This window comes from Triturus cristatus, chromosome 12 (genome assembly GCF_964204655.1).
Source record: "Triturus cristatus chromosome 12, aTriCri1.1, whole genome shotgun sequence".
Classification (NCBI taxonomy): Eukaryota; Metazoa; Chordata; class Amphibia; order Caudata; family Salamandridae; genus Triturus; species Triturus cristatus.
In genome coordinates this window covers 291,260,122-291,272,300 of record NC_140595.1, presented here as the reverse complement: position 1 = coordinate 291,272,300, position 12,179 = coordinate 291,260,122, and the positions used below count along the sequence as shown (strand labels likewise).

The following is a 12,179-nucleotide window of genomic DNA, read 5'->3' as shown; positions in this document are numbered from 1 at the left end:
ATATGTCTAGTGAGACATTACTTTTCTTATATACCGGGGACTCCCATCCCGACGACGGTGAATGACTCAGGCATGTGAATCTATGAAAGATACCAATACTGGATAACTGCAGTTACAGGTAAGTAACGCATTTCTTAGTCAGTATAAATCATCATAAATATCCAATAAAGAGAATTTTCCAAGGATAGACTTATATCGCAATCCGCATAGGCACTGCTCGGCATGAAAGCAAGGAAAGGTCTGACACACGTCCCAAATAATCCACTTTTTATACTCCCGCTCATTACAGGGCATGAAAGGAAGTAATAAAGACCACCAATAGATACTCATAAGCACATGATATGTTAACTGCAACACTGCTAGAAACGCCTTCAGAAAGCATAACTAATGCTAACTCTTAACGAAAAATCAAGAGACACCACAACTTTGCACATCTGCAATACAATGAACCCTTCTGAATCTCGGCAGGAATAGAAGTCCTTGATTTGTTGCAAGAGTGAGTGAGTCCAGTTAGAACACAGCTTCCACCGAACCTACGAAAGAAATTACATTTCATTTTAGACCACCACCACAGTGTAGATCTTATTTCTGCGAGTTTCTGTTAATGGGAAAGAACATCGCATTGTAATTTTAACGTGAAGAATAAAACGGCATTTTCTTTTCGTAATTGCAAAAGTGTATGTCTGTACCACCCAGTCCGAGGCCCAGTTATGTCAACTCAGAGCCTGGTTATGCTAGCTTAAACACACATGAACACGTTTTATTTTAATCCATATATCTGCACGAAGAAAATAAATAAACCCTTGCCATAGTGTGGGTATCAGTTGCATGAAATTGCATCGACATACAAGACCGAATCTATTGCTGTCTGGCAGAAGCAAATGCAAGTACTTAATCAAACTGAAAAATTCATGTATGGGCACTGTATTTAAAAAAAGAATAACGTTATTCAGGACAACTTTTTTCATGAGAATAGGCTTTTGGGGTAACAGTTTATTTTTCCAAAGTGAGTAGAAAAATGTGTTTATTATCAGAACTCATTAATATTTGGGTACATTTCCAAATTAATTTTTAAACTGAAATTTGAGTGATAATCACTACTGCTGCGTGAGACCCTTTTGTAAGAGTGGTGTGATTTTTTCAATATCCGAACCTGTGAGATCTTCTTAAGTGAGCAAATTCATTGCTGTATGTTGACCTAGCTCTAATATGTACTTCCAAACTTGCACTCGCATTTTTTTTCATGGTTCTTCCAGACCTTTCTTAAGAGATCATCAATCGTCTAACATGACTGAAAATTTCCTTGGAATGGGCAGGATGGTAACATTAAAGAAATGTAGACATATGCTATGAATTTGCTGTGTGAACTTGCATTTTTTAAACTGCCAATGGTTTTTTTACACCATTTTGGGGGAAATTTTAGGGAAACTGCACTATTTTGCCACCATTTCCCAAACATGGTCCCAGAATTTGAATTTTGTAAAGATTTCTTGAGGCAAGTGAAACCGAAGCACTCCTGGGGAAGGATAGACTTGTTTGGCCCATCGTGAAAGTACTGTCTTTTTTTTCACGTGTGCCCTTCTAAATCTATAACTTTATCACAAATTTGTGTGAAAATTCTGATAGGCAGAGTTTACCCTCATGTTTCCTCTTAAAATGTTTTCACTGGGAGTACCATCAACTTCCCAGAACCTCAATGGCGAATTTCTGTGATTTCTATGCCCTCCACTTTTAAAGATCACTGACCCCGTGTTTCATCTCGATTGTGCTTTACATTTGCGCGCTGAAAGTTGATTTCTCAAAGACAGAAAAAAAGTTCTTTTGCATTAAACCGTTGATGCTGGGTGCCATTCAGTGACCTGTTTACAATTCTTTACCATTGGCTGGTCCTAAAAATAAACTACTCTTACTATTTTGTCTCCCAATTACAGGCTGCCACACGGTGCCAACCTCTTTCGCCTCCATCCAATGGTACTCTTGCTACCCGAAAGACATGGAACATAGAGCCTTCTTCTTTCCTTCTACAGAACCTATGGCGGAGCAAGGATCCGTGTGCTTCTGCAATTTGTGAGTGTTACTTCCTGTACTGCTAACACATCCCGGCCTCCTAAGCAAAGAGTAGTTCTACTACGCATGCATTCTCTTCCTTTTAGATTTATCCCTTTATAACGCCAGACCTGCCCTGCTCATATATCAGCCCACTTCTAATCCATCTCTGAGACTACCATAGAGCGCACGGCTCATTTATGGCCAAGGGGATATAAGAGATAAGACTGGCCAGCACGACCGGACTGGGAACCCAAAGCAGCCCCAACAATTTTGTTGGACCAGACCCCCCTCCCACCCCCTTCCCCAGGAGGGCGAGATGTGCAAGTGTGAAGCACTGCTGATTTTGTTACTAGAGACTGATATTGCAGTACCGCTGCAAAACCGGCCTCCAATAACAAAATCGGCGCCTACCCATCCAGCATCCCAGGCAAAACGCCCAATGCCTGCTACGAACAGTCCGGCCCTGTTGGCCAGGGCCTGCCCTCTGTTTGTTCCTTAAAGACAGATGATGAAGTCAAGCCTTTGTTACTGATCTCTGTACCAATGGACAAGAGATTAGCAGGACCACCTTATGTTTGCACTGTCATGTTGCTGTGTCCCCTTGAGATACTGGGTCTACTAGTCATATCCCCACGCCTTTAGACTAAAGATGGTTCATGCTCTTTATTTAGATCCCTGACTAATAAAAGATGATGAATGCCAGCTTTTTAAATCTGTTATCTTTTATAGGTTTCATAGAGTGCTTGCTGTGAGAAGTTGGCCTGGTATATGATGTTCACTACTTAAAGTGACCACCTTGTACCATGCCAAGCAACCCTTATGGTGTGGTTGTAAGTCAACCTCTTCGGACTAGCTGCCCTACTGGTAGCGTAGGCTAAGCAGTCTTTGAGGCTAAACTCGTTAAAGCGTGTTAAGCAGGCTGTTTTACCATATGTAACCCCCCTTTATACCAATGAGAGGACACCACACAGATATATATTCAAAATATATATGTATTTATTACTCAAAGTATCCCCTAGACTCTTTATGAGCACAGGAGCACAAATCGTTAAACAAGAAAGTATTACAATATACAGAAGATGCACTTTATGTGGATGGGCCCTGGTGGCCACTCAAACCATATACTAAAATAGTGGTATAAGTACCACGAACAGGAAAGGGAAAAGGCCTAGGGCCTCTAGAATCGCTGGGCCTACAAGGAGCTAACTTCAGTTAGTGTCCAGGAGGTCCACGGGTCGCGTGTGCAGTGAGGAAAGTTACACGCGGGCTCCCATAGGTTTTCAATGGGTGCGTAAAAGTTCAAAAGTTACTGCTAGAAGGGTCTTCTGGATGGACTACGAACTTAAGACTTAAAACACAGACACTAGAGATGTTTCTCTACACTTGGGCACCGGAGTGCCAGCTTTACCTCACCCACAGGAAGCGGGTGCATAGGTCTCGAAGTGCGTCGGGTTTCGTCTATCTGTTCAATGGAGCCTGGTGACAAAGATGCTGCAGGCGGCCGGTCCAGAAGAGATGCGGTGGATCCAAGGGTGGATCAGAGTTGTAGAAGACCTGAAAGCAGAGGGGACAGTGTTCACAGTCACTAGCCAGTGACCGGCGTGGCACCAGGTAGGTACCAGGCGATGTTGGGTGCAAACAGGTGATGAGGTGTAGCTTGTCTCTGCAGCCACGTGGTCCCTGAAGGTCGACGACGTCCAGGAGTCGGTTCACGAGCTGTCCCACGCAGACTCTCGCTGTCGGCGGTGTCGGCGACTCGAAGGAAGCAAACAAGCCTTGGCAAAGGCAGGAGTCGTGGAAAATGAAGAAAGCTGATTGTTCTGACCAGCAAGGTCAGAGGGGCTGCTCCTTTGGAGGGCAGCAGGGGCCAGTCTGGAGCAACCAGACCAGCGTCGTAGTTTTCAAAGTTCATCGCCAAAATGGCCACTAGCCAACGGGCCAGGGACCGGGCAGGCGCGTCGAGATGCAAAGTGCAGAGGGGCCCCACGCAGATCGTGGAGATGCTGGAGGGCTCACCTTTGGTGCAGATGCTGCTCGGATGTTGGGCTTCTCAGGACCCAAAGCACAACTTGGAGGGAGCCTCTGTTGTCGCGCTTGCAGCTTGTCGTGGGTCTTTCAAGATGGCTGGCTCCACGTGTCTCGGTGCCTCCACGGGTTCCTTCTTTTCAGGGACTGTGGATCGGGCGGTGAGAGGTCTGAAGGTCCAGGTCTTGTCGGGCTCCGGGCTCGGGCTCCGGCAGGAGGCGGCGGCAAAGCAAACGTCGAGTAGCTGGTTGGTGCTTGCGTTAGCAAGATGGTCACTCCCTGACCATAGGGGAGATTTCCTTCTGTCCTCTGTGCAGCAGAGCGTCGAAGTTCCCGTCTTCTTCTTTGTAGTAAGTTGATTCCAGGATGTCTGAAGTCTTAGGACACAGCTCCTACCTTTAAGCGGATTCTAGGGGCCGGACTACCTGCTAGGTCCCTCCCTAAGGGTGGGACCAGGAAGGGGGGTGGTTACACCCCAATCCTTTGTCCAGCTCGCCCCAGGTCCGGGGCTGGTGTGCCCCAGGACCGGTTTGAACTGGCATATGCACCGAGGCTCCTTGTGAGCCTCAGGCATGTCTGATTCTATTCAAGCCCTACCTGACCAATACACAAAATCCTGTCTGGGGTGGTGCTCGCACCTCCCCTGGCAGGAAACCCTTTGTCCACGTCTCCCAAGCTGGAAGGACTCCCAGCAGCAGGAGGGCAGACTTGTGTCAGTGGTGGCAGCGTCCATTTTGTGGAGCTGAGGCTATGTCTGATTTTACCCGGGTTTCAGGTACTGTACATGTCGTGTCCCTCTAGAAGGGTGGAATGCTAACCCCGTCGCCAGAATTGGCGAGGGGTTAGTATTCCAATTCGTATGACACCTTACTCGACATGTTTTGATAAAGCCAAACCAAAGTTAGCATTTAACCGCGAGGTTCATAATGCACTTAAGAGTATATGGTATGACGATATCTGGAAACGGTAGAAGGAAGTTGTTCCGACCACTGCAGACAGGCTCAGCTCATGCCAGAGCACCATCTCACATGGAACCAAGCACTCTGCCTTCAGGATTGTTAAGACCTGCCATAGGAGTGACTTATAGGTTAACATGTGTCCCATTTAAGGTTAGGTATAGGTATACTACACCTAAGTAAGAGGTGGTTACACCAACTTACCCCAGCTGAGTGATCAGCCAGTTGTGTCAAATTGTTAGGCCAGGCCAGGGGTGGCACAATACATGCTTCAGCCCCTGGTAGGCCTTAGATACACCAATGCCCTGGGTACCTAGTGTACACTGGTACAGGGGCTCACAGGGTGATCCAATTCCAATTGGGAATGCACCTGGAGTGCATAGTGTCAATTTAGTAGAGAGAACAGCAAGCTGGGGGTCTGATTAGCAGGCCCACAGCCTCAATATGTCAAAAACCAGTGAAGCAAAAAGCATAAATTTGGGGTGACCATGGGATAGCAGACCCTACTCTCCTACACTTGCTGTCTATGTAGTGACCGGCATTAAAACATATACACCCTAAAGTAGCAATAGTCTGGGCAGTCTGCAATTGATGGAGGCCAAAACAAATTGTAGATTAAAGTGTTAATAATACTTTCGAACAAATCTTTGTCTTTTTCAAATGGACATATTTTCAAAGTCGAGAGACCTAATCTCCGTAGTTCCCTGAGGGTACCAGTATTACCCTAAATGTTCTGGCCAGTATTTTGAGACTCTGCTACAACCCTACTGTCATTCCCTTTCCAACAGGTACTTTAGTGTAGCAGAGCAGGAGTGAATGCTGGATGGTACAAGAAAGGGCCTTTGGATAGAAGACGTTAGAATAAAATGTAAAGCAGTGTCTCTGATGCCAAGTTGCATCATGATCAGATTTCAATTTTTAGGGGGGTTGGGGGATCCTCGGAATTGCCATCTCCCAACTAACTGCTAAATCAAAGACCGGAATGTTAAGTTAAAAGCTGTGCATATGATTTCATGTTATTGTTGTTTGCCCTTCGTGACCACTAGCTTCTTGAATATCTATCTTTCGTTTTCCATATTCAAAACTGCCACCCATGTGAAGACCTTTCAGGAAACTGCTGCTTTCACACATATATATATATCTTTAAAGGTTACAGGGACGGTCTAGTTGGACTCAGATTTCACCTGTACAAAGCCGGGTTAATTCTGCAATTATAGTTACCTGAGCTAACGATAACTTACGCCCCCACAATGCACTGCATATGACCTCCCATATTACATCACTCATGACATGGTCAGTGGCATAACTGATGACATCTGAAATGACATCACTCATCAAATCATCAAGTGATTGAGTGTTTTCTAAAAGTAAGTGAGTGTTAAACATGTATACTAAGGTATGTGGCTGTGGGAGTGACTGTATGGGCGAGTGTGTCAGTGGCTGGAAAATGGGGAATGAGAGGGTGTATGAGTAGCTGAATGGGTGACCGAGCAGGTACACAAGTGTCTGTATAGGTCAGTAACCGGGTATACGAGTGACTTTATGGGTGCATGCATAGGAGTGTAAGTGGCTGTATGGGTGGGCGAATGGGTGTGTGACAGAATGTATGGGTGAGTGAGTGTGAGAAGTTGTATGGGAGAGTATGTGCTTGTCTGAGTGACTATGGGTGAGTGGGTAGGTATGCGAGTATCTGTATGGGTGACTGATTCAGTATGAGAATGTCTGTATGAGTGGATGTGTGAGTAGCTGTATTGGTCCATGAGTAGCTGCATGAGTAGCTGTATATGTGAGTTAGTGGTTGTATTAGTGGCTGTATGGGTGAGTTGATGTGGCTCTATGGATCAGTGAGTAGCTGTCACTGTTTGTATGGGTCTGCGAATAGAATGTCAGGGGTTGTGTGTGAGTGGAAGTGGGTGTATGAGATGTATGGGGGTGTAACTGGGTGTGGACTGGTTCTGTGGATGATGTCATCAGTGAGGTCACTGACAATGTCATGAGTGAGGTCATAAACAGTGCATTGCGGGGGTGTAAGTTTTAGTTAGTTCAGCTAACTGAAACAGCTGTATTTCCCTGGTTTTGTACTGGTGAAATGTGAGCTTAACTATAACGTCCCTGTAACCTTTTTGTTTTTCAGTGAATTTCTAAGTTTTTTTTTAATTCTCTGCTAACTAGTGGAGAAAGGAAGCAGGCCTCCCACAAGCTCTCAGCAATCCCACTGGGTGGGACGTACTGGAGGTAACAAGAGGGGTTCATAATCCCAAGGACTATCGACATCCAAATGGACTTAATCCCCCCAAACAATAGTGTGCTAGAAGGTGCATTTGCAGAGTGGTGGAGAAAAGGGGCGGGCCTCCAATGACCTCGCAGCAATCCTGCTGTGTGGTACTTATTAGAGGTAACAGGAGGGGAAGTTGCCCCAGAGTCCCTCAGGAGTCAAGGGGACTTCATCTTGCAACAAGTAGTGTGGCAGGAGGTGAATTTGCAGAGTGGTTGTGAAAGGGGGTTGGGCTTCTAGTGACTTTCCAGGGCCAGCTTTTTTTTAAAATTGTTTTATTGGGGGGGGGGGCACACAGCATGCCTCACCATGCTGATTTCGGCCCTGGGGCCCGGCCTTTTTATTTATTTATTTTTACTGTAGGAGAGAGGGAGCCTCGGAGGCCCCCCTTCTGGGCAGATTTCATCCCCGGGGACCCCATCCCCTGAAGCCCGGCCTTCATTCTGGGCACCCTGGTCCCACCCAGGGCACCCAGTTATTTTGGTTTAGGACCGCGGGGGAGCCTGAATGCCCCCGGAGTCCCTGCCGGCTCCCCACCTCCTGCGAAATCCGGCATTGCTTACAGACATATCAAGCTGCTGGAAATGTAGCTCTCTGAGCCTGGAAGCAATTATTCTCTGCTTCCAGCAAGCAAGAGCATTTTCAGTGCTCTCGCTTGCTGAAAGCCGAGTGTTTGCTGTGGCCTGGCGGAAGCAGTAAACCTCTTTCCAAGCCACAGCAAACAGCCATGTCCCGGGAGTAGGCACCCCAGGACATAGCAGGAATCTGTCTGGGGGGGGGGGGGCGCGGACACCAGAGCCTTGCATGGCTCCATGATAGGGCCCTTTTGGCCCCCCCTACTTTCTTGGATTTTTCCCCAAGGAGGTGGTGGTTTCCAGGGTGCGGGCAGGCCAAGTGGGCCGACCAGCATCCATATTTTTAAGTGCTCCAGCAAGGTGGCGGTCCCTGGGGCTGCAAGGGGAGAGGGGTCTGCACACCCCCCCCCAATTTTACAAAGCCCCGGGGAGCATTTACGCCCCCCGCATTCATTGTAAAGAAGGCCCCGGGAGGTGGCGGTCTCTGAGGCTGCAGGGAGACAGTGCGGCCCCCCTGCATTATTTTACCATTCTTTTCCCTGGGGAGGTGGCGGTCCCTGGGGTGCACAGGGGCCATGGGGCATTGCCCTCATATTTAAATGCCAGTGCCCCAGGTATTTGCAGACCCTTTTTTTTTTCTTTTTCAATTTAGCTGCAAATCAGCGGATCCACCTGCAAATTCACGGCAAAATTCAGCTCCAAATGTTTGGGACCCCTCCACGAGTCCTAGGGGGTCAGGGTATTCTTACCCTTCCTCCCATTGTTTATTTTTTATGTTTTTTGGGGGACTCTACTCAAGCCAAGTCTCAAGATGGCTGCCAACACTTCCTGGTTGTAGTGTTGGCAGACCAATCGGGGTTCTGTATTTCCCTACAAGTGCTAGTCTTTTTAAAAAAAAATTGTTTCTTAACAACTACTGAACATCTTTACAACAGAGAAAGTGTGATCCGCGTAACCAAATTTACATTTCTACCAAATTTTGGTGTAATTCTGTCCAGTGCTTTGGGTTGAAGGCGTGTTGACAGGTCCTGTGGGAATTAACATTGCAAACGCACCCTTTCTTGAACCCCATTTTTCTCAGCCTCCGCTTAACAAATAGTCTTGAAACTTTGTGTGCAACAAGATTAACTGGGGCACTTGGTTTGAAAAATGTTGTGAAGAATCGTCAAACAGTTCCAGAGGTCTAGGCAAGTGTGTGTGTGTGTGTGTATGTATATATAAATATATATCTATATATATATCTCGCTCCACTCCTTCGTTTTGTCCAAAGGAAAATGTCGCACTCGCGGAGCGTTTTCAACACAATTTTAATCGGATAGCCAAATGACCAGCAACAGACGCGTTTCGGCGAGATGCCTTTCTCGATGTCACTAGCACATTAAAAACGCCATGTTTTTCAACATTACCTTCATCAACAACATGAAGAAAGGACCAACATAATCTCTCTAACATCAGCGCCATTTTGTAATGGATACATGTACTGATCTATCGCATCTTGCAATGTATTTGCAGATGATTCTATGATATTGTTACTCAGATGTGCATGGTCTATATAAACACTCTATTGCACATTCACTGTGTATATCCGTTTTTCGAGTACACTATCATTCATTATGCCGTGGATCGGCCCATATCCTTTCTATACATGTTTTTCATGCAAGCTGTCATTTTGCTCAAACTTTTCAAATTTCTTATCACTTGTCGCGTTATTACAGTTCATATCTCAGACATATTTCAAAAAATGCAACATAATTTCTTCTCATCCAATAATGTAATCACCTACAGTCTTTACTGCGATGTTATTTACACAATTTTCAAGATTTTCACAATTTACACCATTTTCACAATTTTCGGAGTTGATTGGGCTGGGCTTCAATACAAAATATCAGTAAATTTCAAGCTAAATACCTAGTAGATACTTCTTTGATGTGACACCAAGACATCCAGATCATGAACCTATGTGTACAGATAATTCCTCTCCACTATTTAAACCACGGGGAGACCTTGTGACTAAATCTATGATGAAGCGTGACTCGAGTCTACGTAATTTCCTTACTCTGTCCCCCCCACGGACGTTGATAGGAACACAATCCAATCCATAAAACTGTAGCAAGTTACGATTACTTTGATGTTTTTCAGCAAAGTGACGTGCCACAGGATACATCTGGTCATTTTATCAATAGCCCTCAGGTGTTCTAGAATTCTAATCTTCCGTTGGTGAATGGTGCTACCTATATATCGTAGCCCACATGGGCATACCAGACAGTAAACAGCATATGGAGTGCTGCATGTTATGAATTTAGTGATCCTCTTTGTCAGTCCTATGTCAGGGATAGTATACGTTAAGACTCTTTTACTGTTAGCGCAGGCTTTGCATCTGCTGCATGGATAGAAGCCCATCATTTCTCTCAAAGTGCCCCCTTTCTGTGGTTGTTTGTCTAAATGGCTTCTAACCAGCATATCACGGAGTGACCTTGCTTTTCTAAACGTCACTAGTGGAAATGGAGGAATGTCTTCACATATAGTGCCCTGCCCCAAAACTGGGCTCAGCACAGAAAAATAAAATGGTAACCTTGTTATTTTCTTTTTCTTTTTTTGAACTCCTGAAAAGCAGTGGGCGACGCTCCTTCACCTTGGTGGGGGAGCCGCCACTGTCATGACCTTTCCCAGCCATCCAGTTATCGTGCAAAATCACACACTTTATGGGAAACCTATTGAGAAACCTATTCCATAGCTGGCTTGATTTTGATTTCCACTTTAAGACTGTTTAAAGCATGCAGCAGTATAGTGTGAGACGTCTACAGCTTTGATGCGCAGTTTCAGTCCAGACTGTGATTTTGCACGAAATGAGTGGACGGCTGGGAAAGGTCATAAAGGCTGCGTGGTGGTTTGAAGATATTGGATTGGATGGCTTTTAATTTTGTCTAGATGTTTGTCTTTTAGAAGGAAGGTGCGATAGGGTTTGCTTGCTGCACCCTATGGGGACATGTATAGGGTACCTGTATGTCAATAGTTATGAATTATTAATAGTGCACTTTCTTTATATACATTTTAAATAAGTAGTAGTTGTACATTTAGGGTTGCTCGCCATTTTTAAAATTAAAAATCTGTAATAGAAAATAAAACTGATTATTTAAATCATGAAGTGATTTAGCTAATATCCAAGGGGCATTTGTCTAGTGTGCTATGACGGGGGTATAAGCATCGAAGCTGTTGTGTAAACAAGAGGCAGATTGCAAAGTATTGCATCTTTGTTAGTCAAAGATTGGTGAAATGCCCATCCGCAGTTTTGCAGACCCCGGCAACAGCAACACAGATCCTTCTTTCAGAACCTCAAGACGCTCACTTCAGCGACGCACAATGTGGAGGTCTGGGCACAGCACTGGTCTGCACAGAAGAATATAGGCAGCATCAAAAGGGCAAAGACCCGGGCATAGTGCATGTTTGCCAGCATTACAGATCCACTCCCCTCCAACCACGGCTTGCCTATCCTTAAGGGCAGAAGAGTAACTCAGCGTATCTGGAGTCTTATCGGAGACTCCCTACCCTTTAGGGTTCCCTGCGAGGGAAGCTGGCCACAGAAGGCTTGTGCATGCCATACAGCTATGACCGTTCGGATAGGAATGAGAAAAATGCTACAGGAAACTCGGGTTTGAATGCCTTTCTTTATTGGCATTTTCGAAGCTACGTGCAGTATGTTGATAACATCCCATAAATAGAACGTGGAGCGCGTCTGATTAGTGCTTCTAGATTCACACTCCTTTACGATGTCAATGCAATATCCGACACATGTACGCCCATCCTTCTCCAACGTTGGGTAAAACCATTGCCAGCATCCTCACCCCGGGCAGGCATTACAATGCACCATCAGGAAGCCCCTGGCGTGACAAATAGGAGTCTACCCATCTTCTAACCCAGGCGTCTCCAACGAGTAGCTCGGGATCTACTGGTAGCTCGACAGTACCCTCAAAGTAGCTCTCAGAGGTGAAGTCAATCCCAGTATCTCATTCAGAGAGTCTATGCAGAGATTCTAAGCATATAAAAAAAGGCAGCACTTCTCATCTGAAGATCTTAAGCCAACCATCCTACGGAAGGGACTCATATTAACAATCAAACATGCACTGTGTCGGCCTATTGAGTCTGCCACATGGTCACCTTTATCCAGTCTCGGACTAAGTCACAAGGTGATTAGCCATGTGGTAGTCGCCTGCTTTATCAATTTCACCATGTGTGTGAAGAGTGGGCCATAAATGAGGAGTGGCAGTGGTAGCCTGAGCAGTAATCAGTGCTAAGCCACTA

The 12,179-nt window shown here is 45.7% G+C and overlaps 1 protein-coding gene across 6 annotated transcripts in view; it reads left to right on the top strand.

Moving 5' to 3' along the window:
* KIFC3 (kinesin family member C3) overlaps positions 1-12,179 on the top strand; it is a 325,817-nt gene that overhangs the window by 131,431 nt on the left and 182,207 nt on the right. For all 6 annotated transcript variants that reach the window (XM_085639124.1, XM_085639125.1, XM_085639126.1 and 3 more), the window contains one exon: positions 1,932-2,067. In XM_085639124.1, coding sequence (XP_085495250.1) covers positions 1,932-2,067 — 136 coding nt within the window. The remainder of the gene's footprint in view (positions 1-1,931; positions 2,068-12,179) is intronic.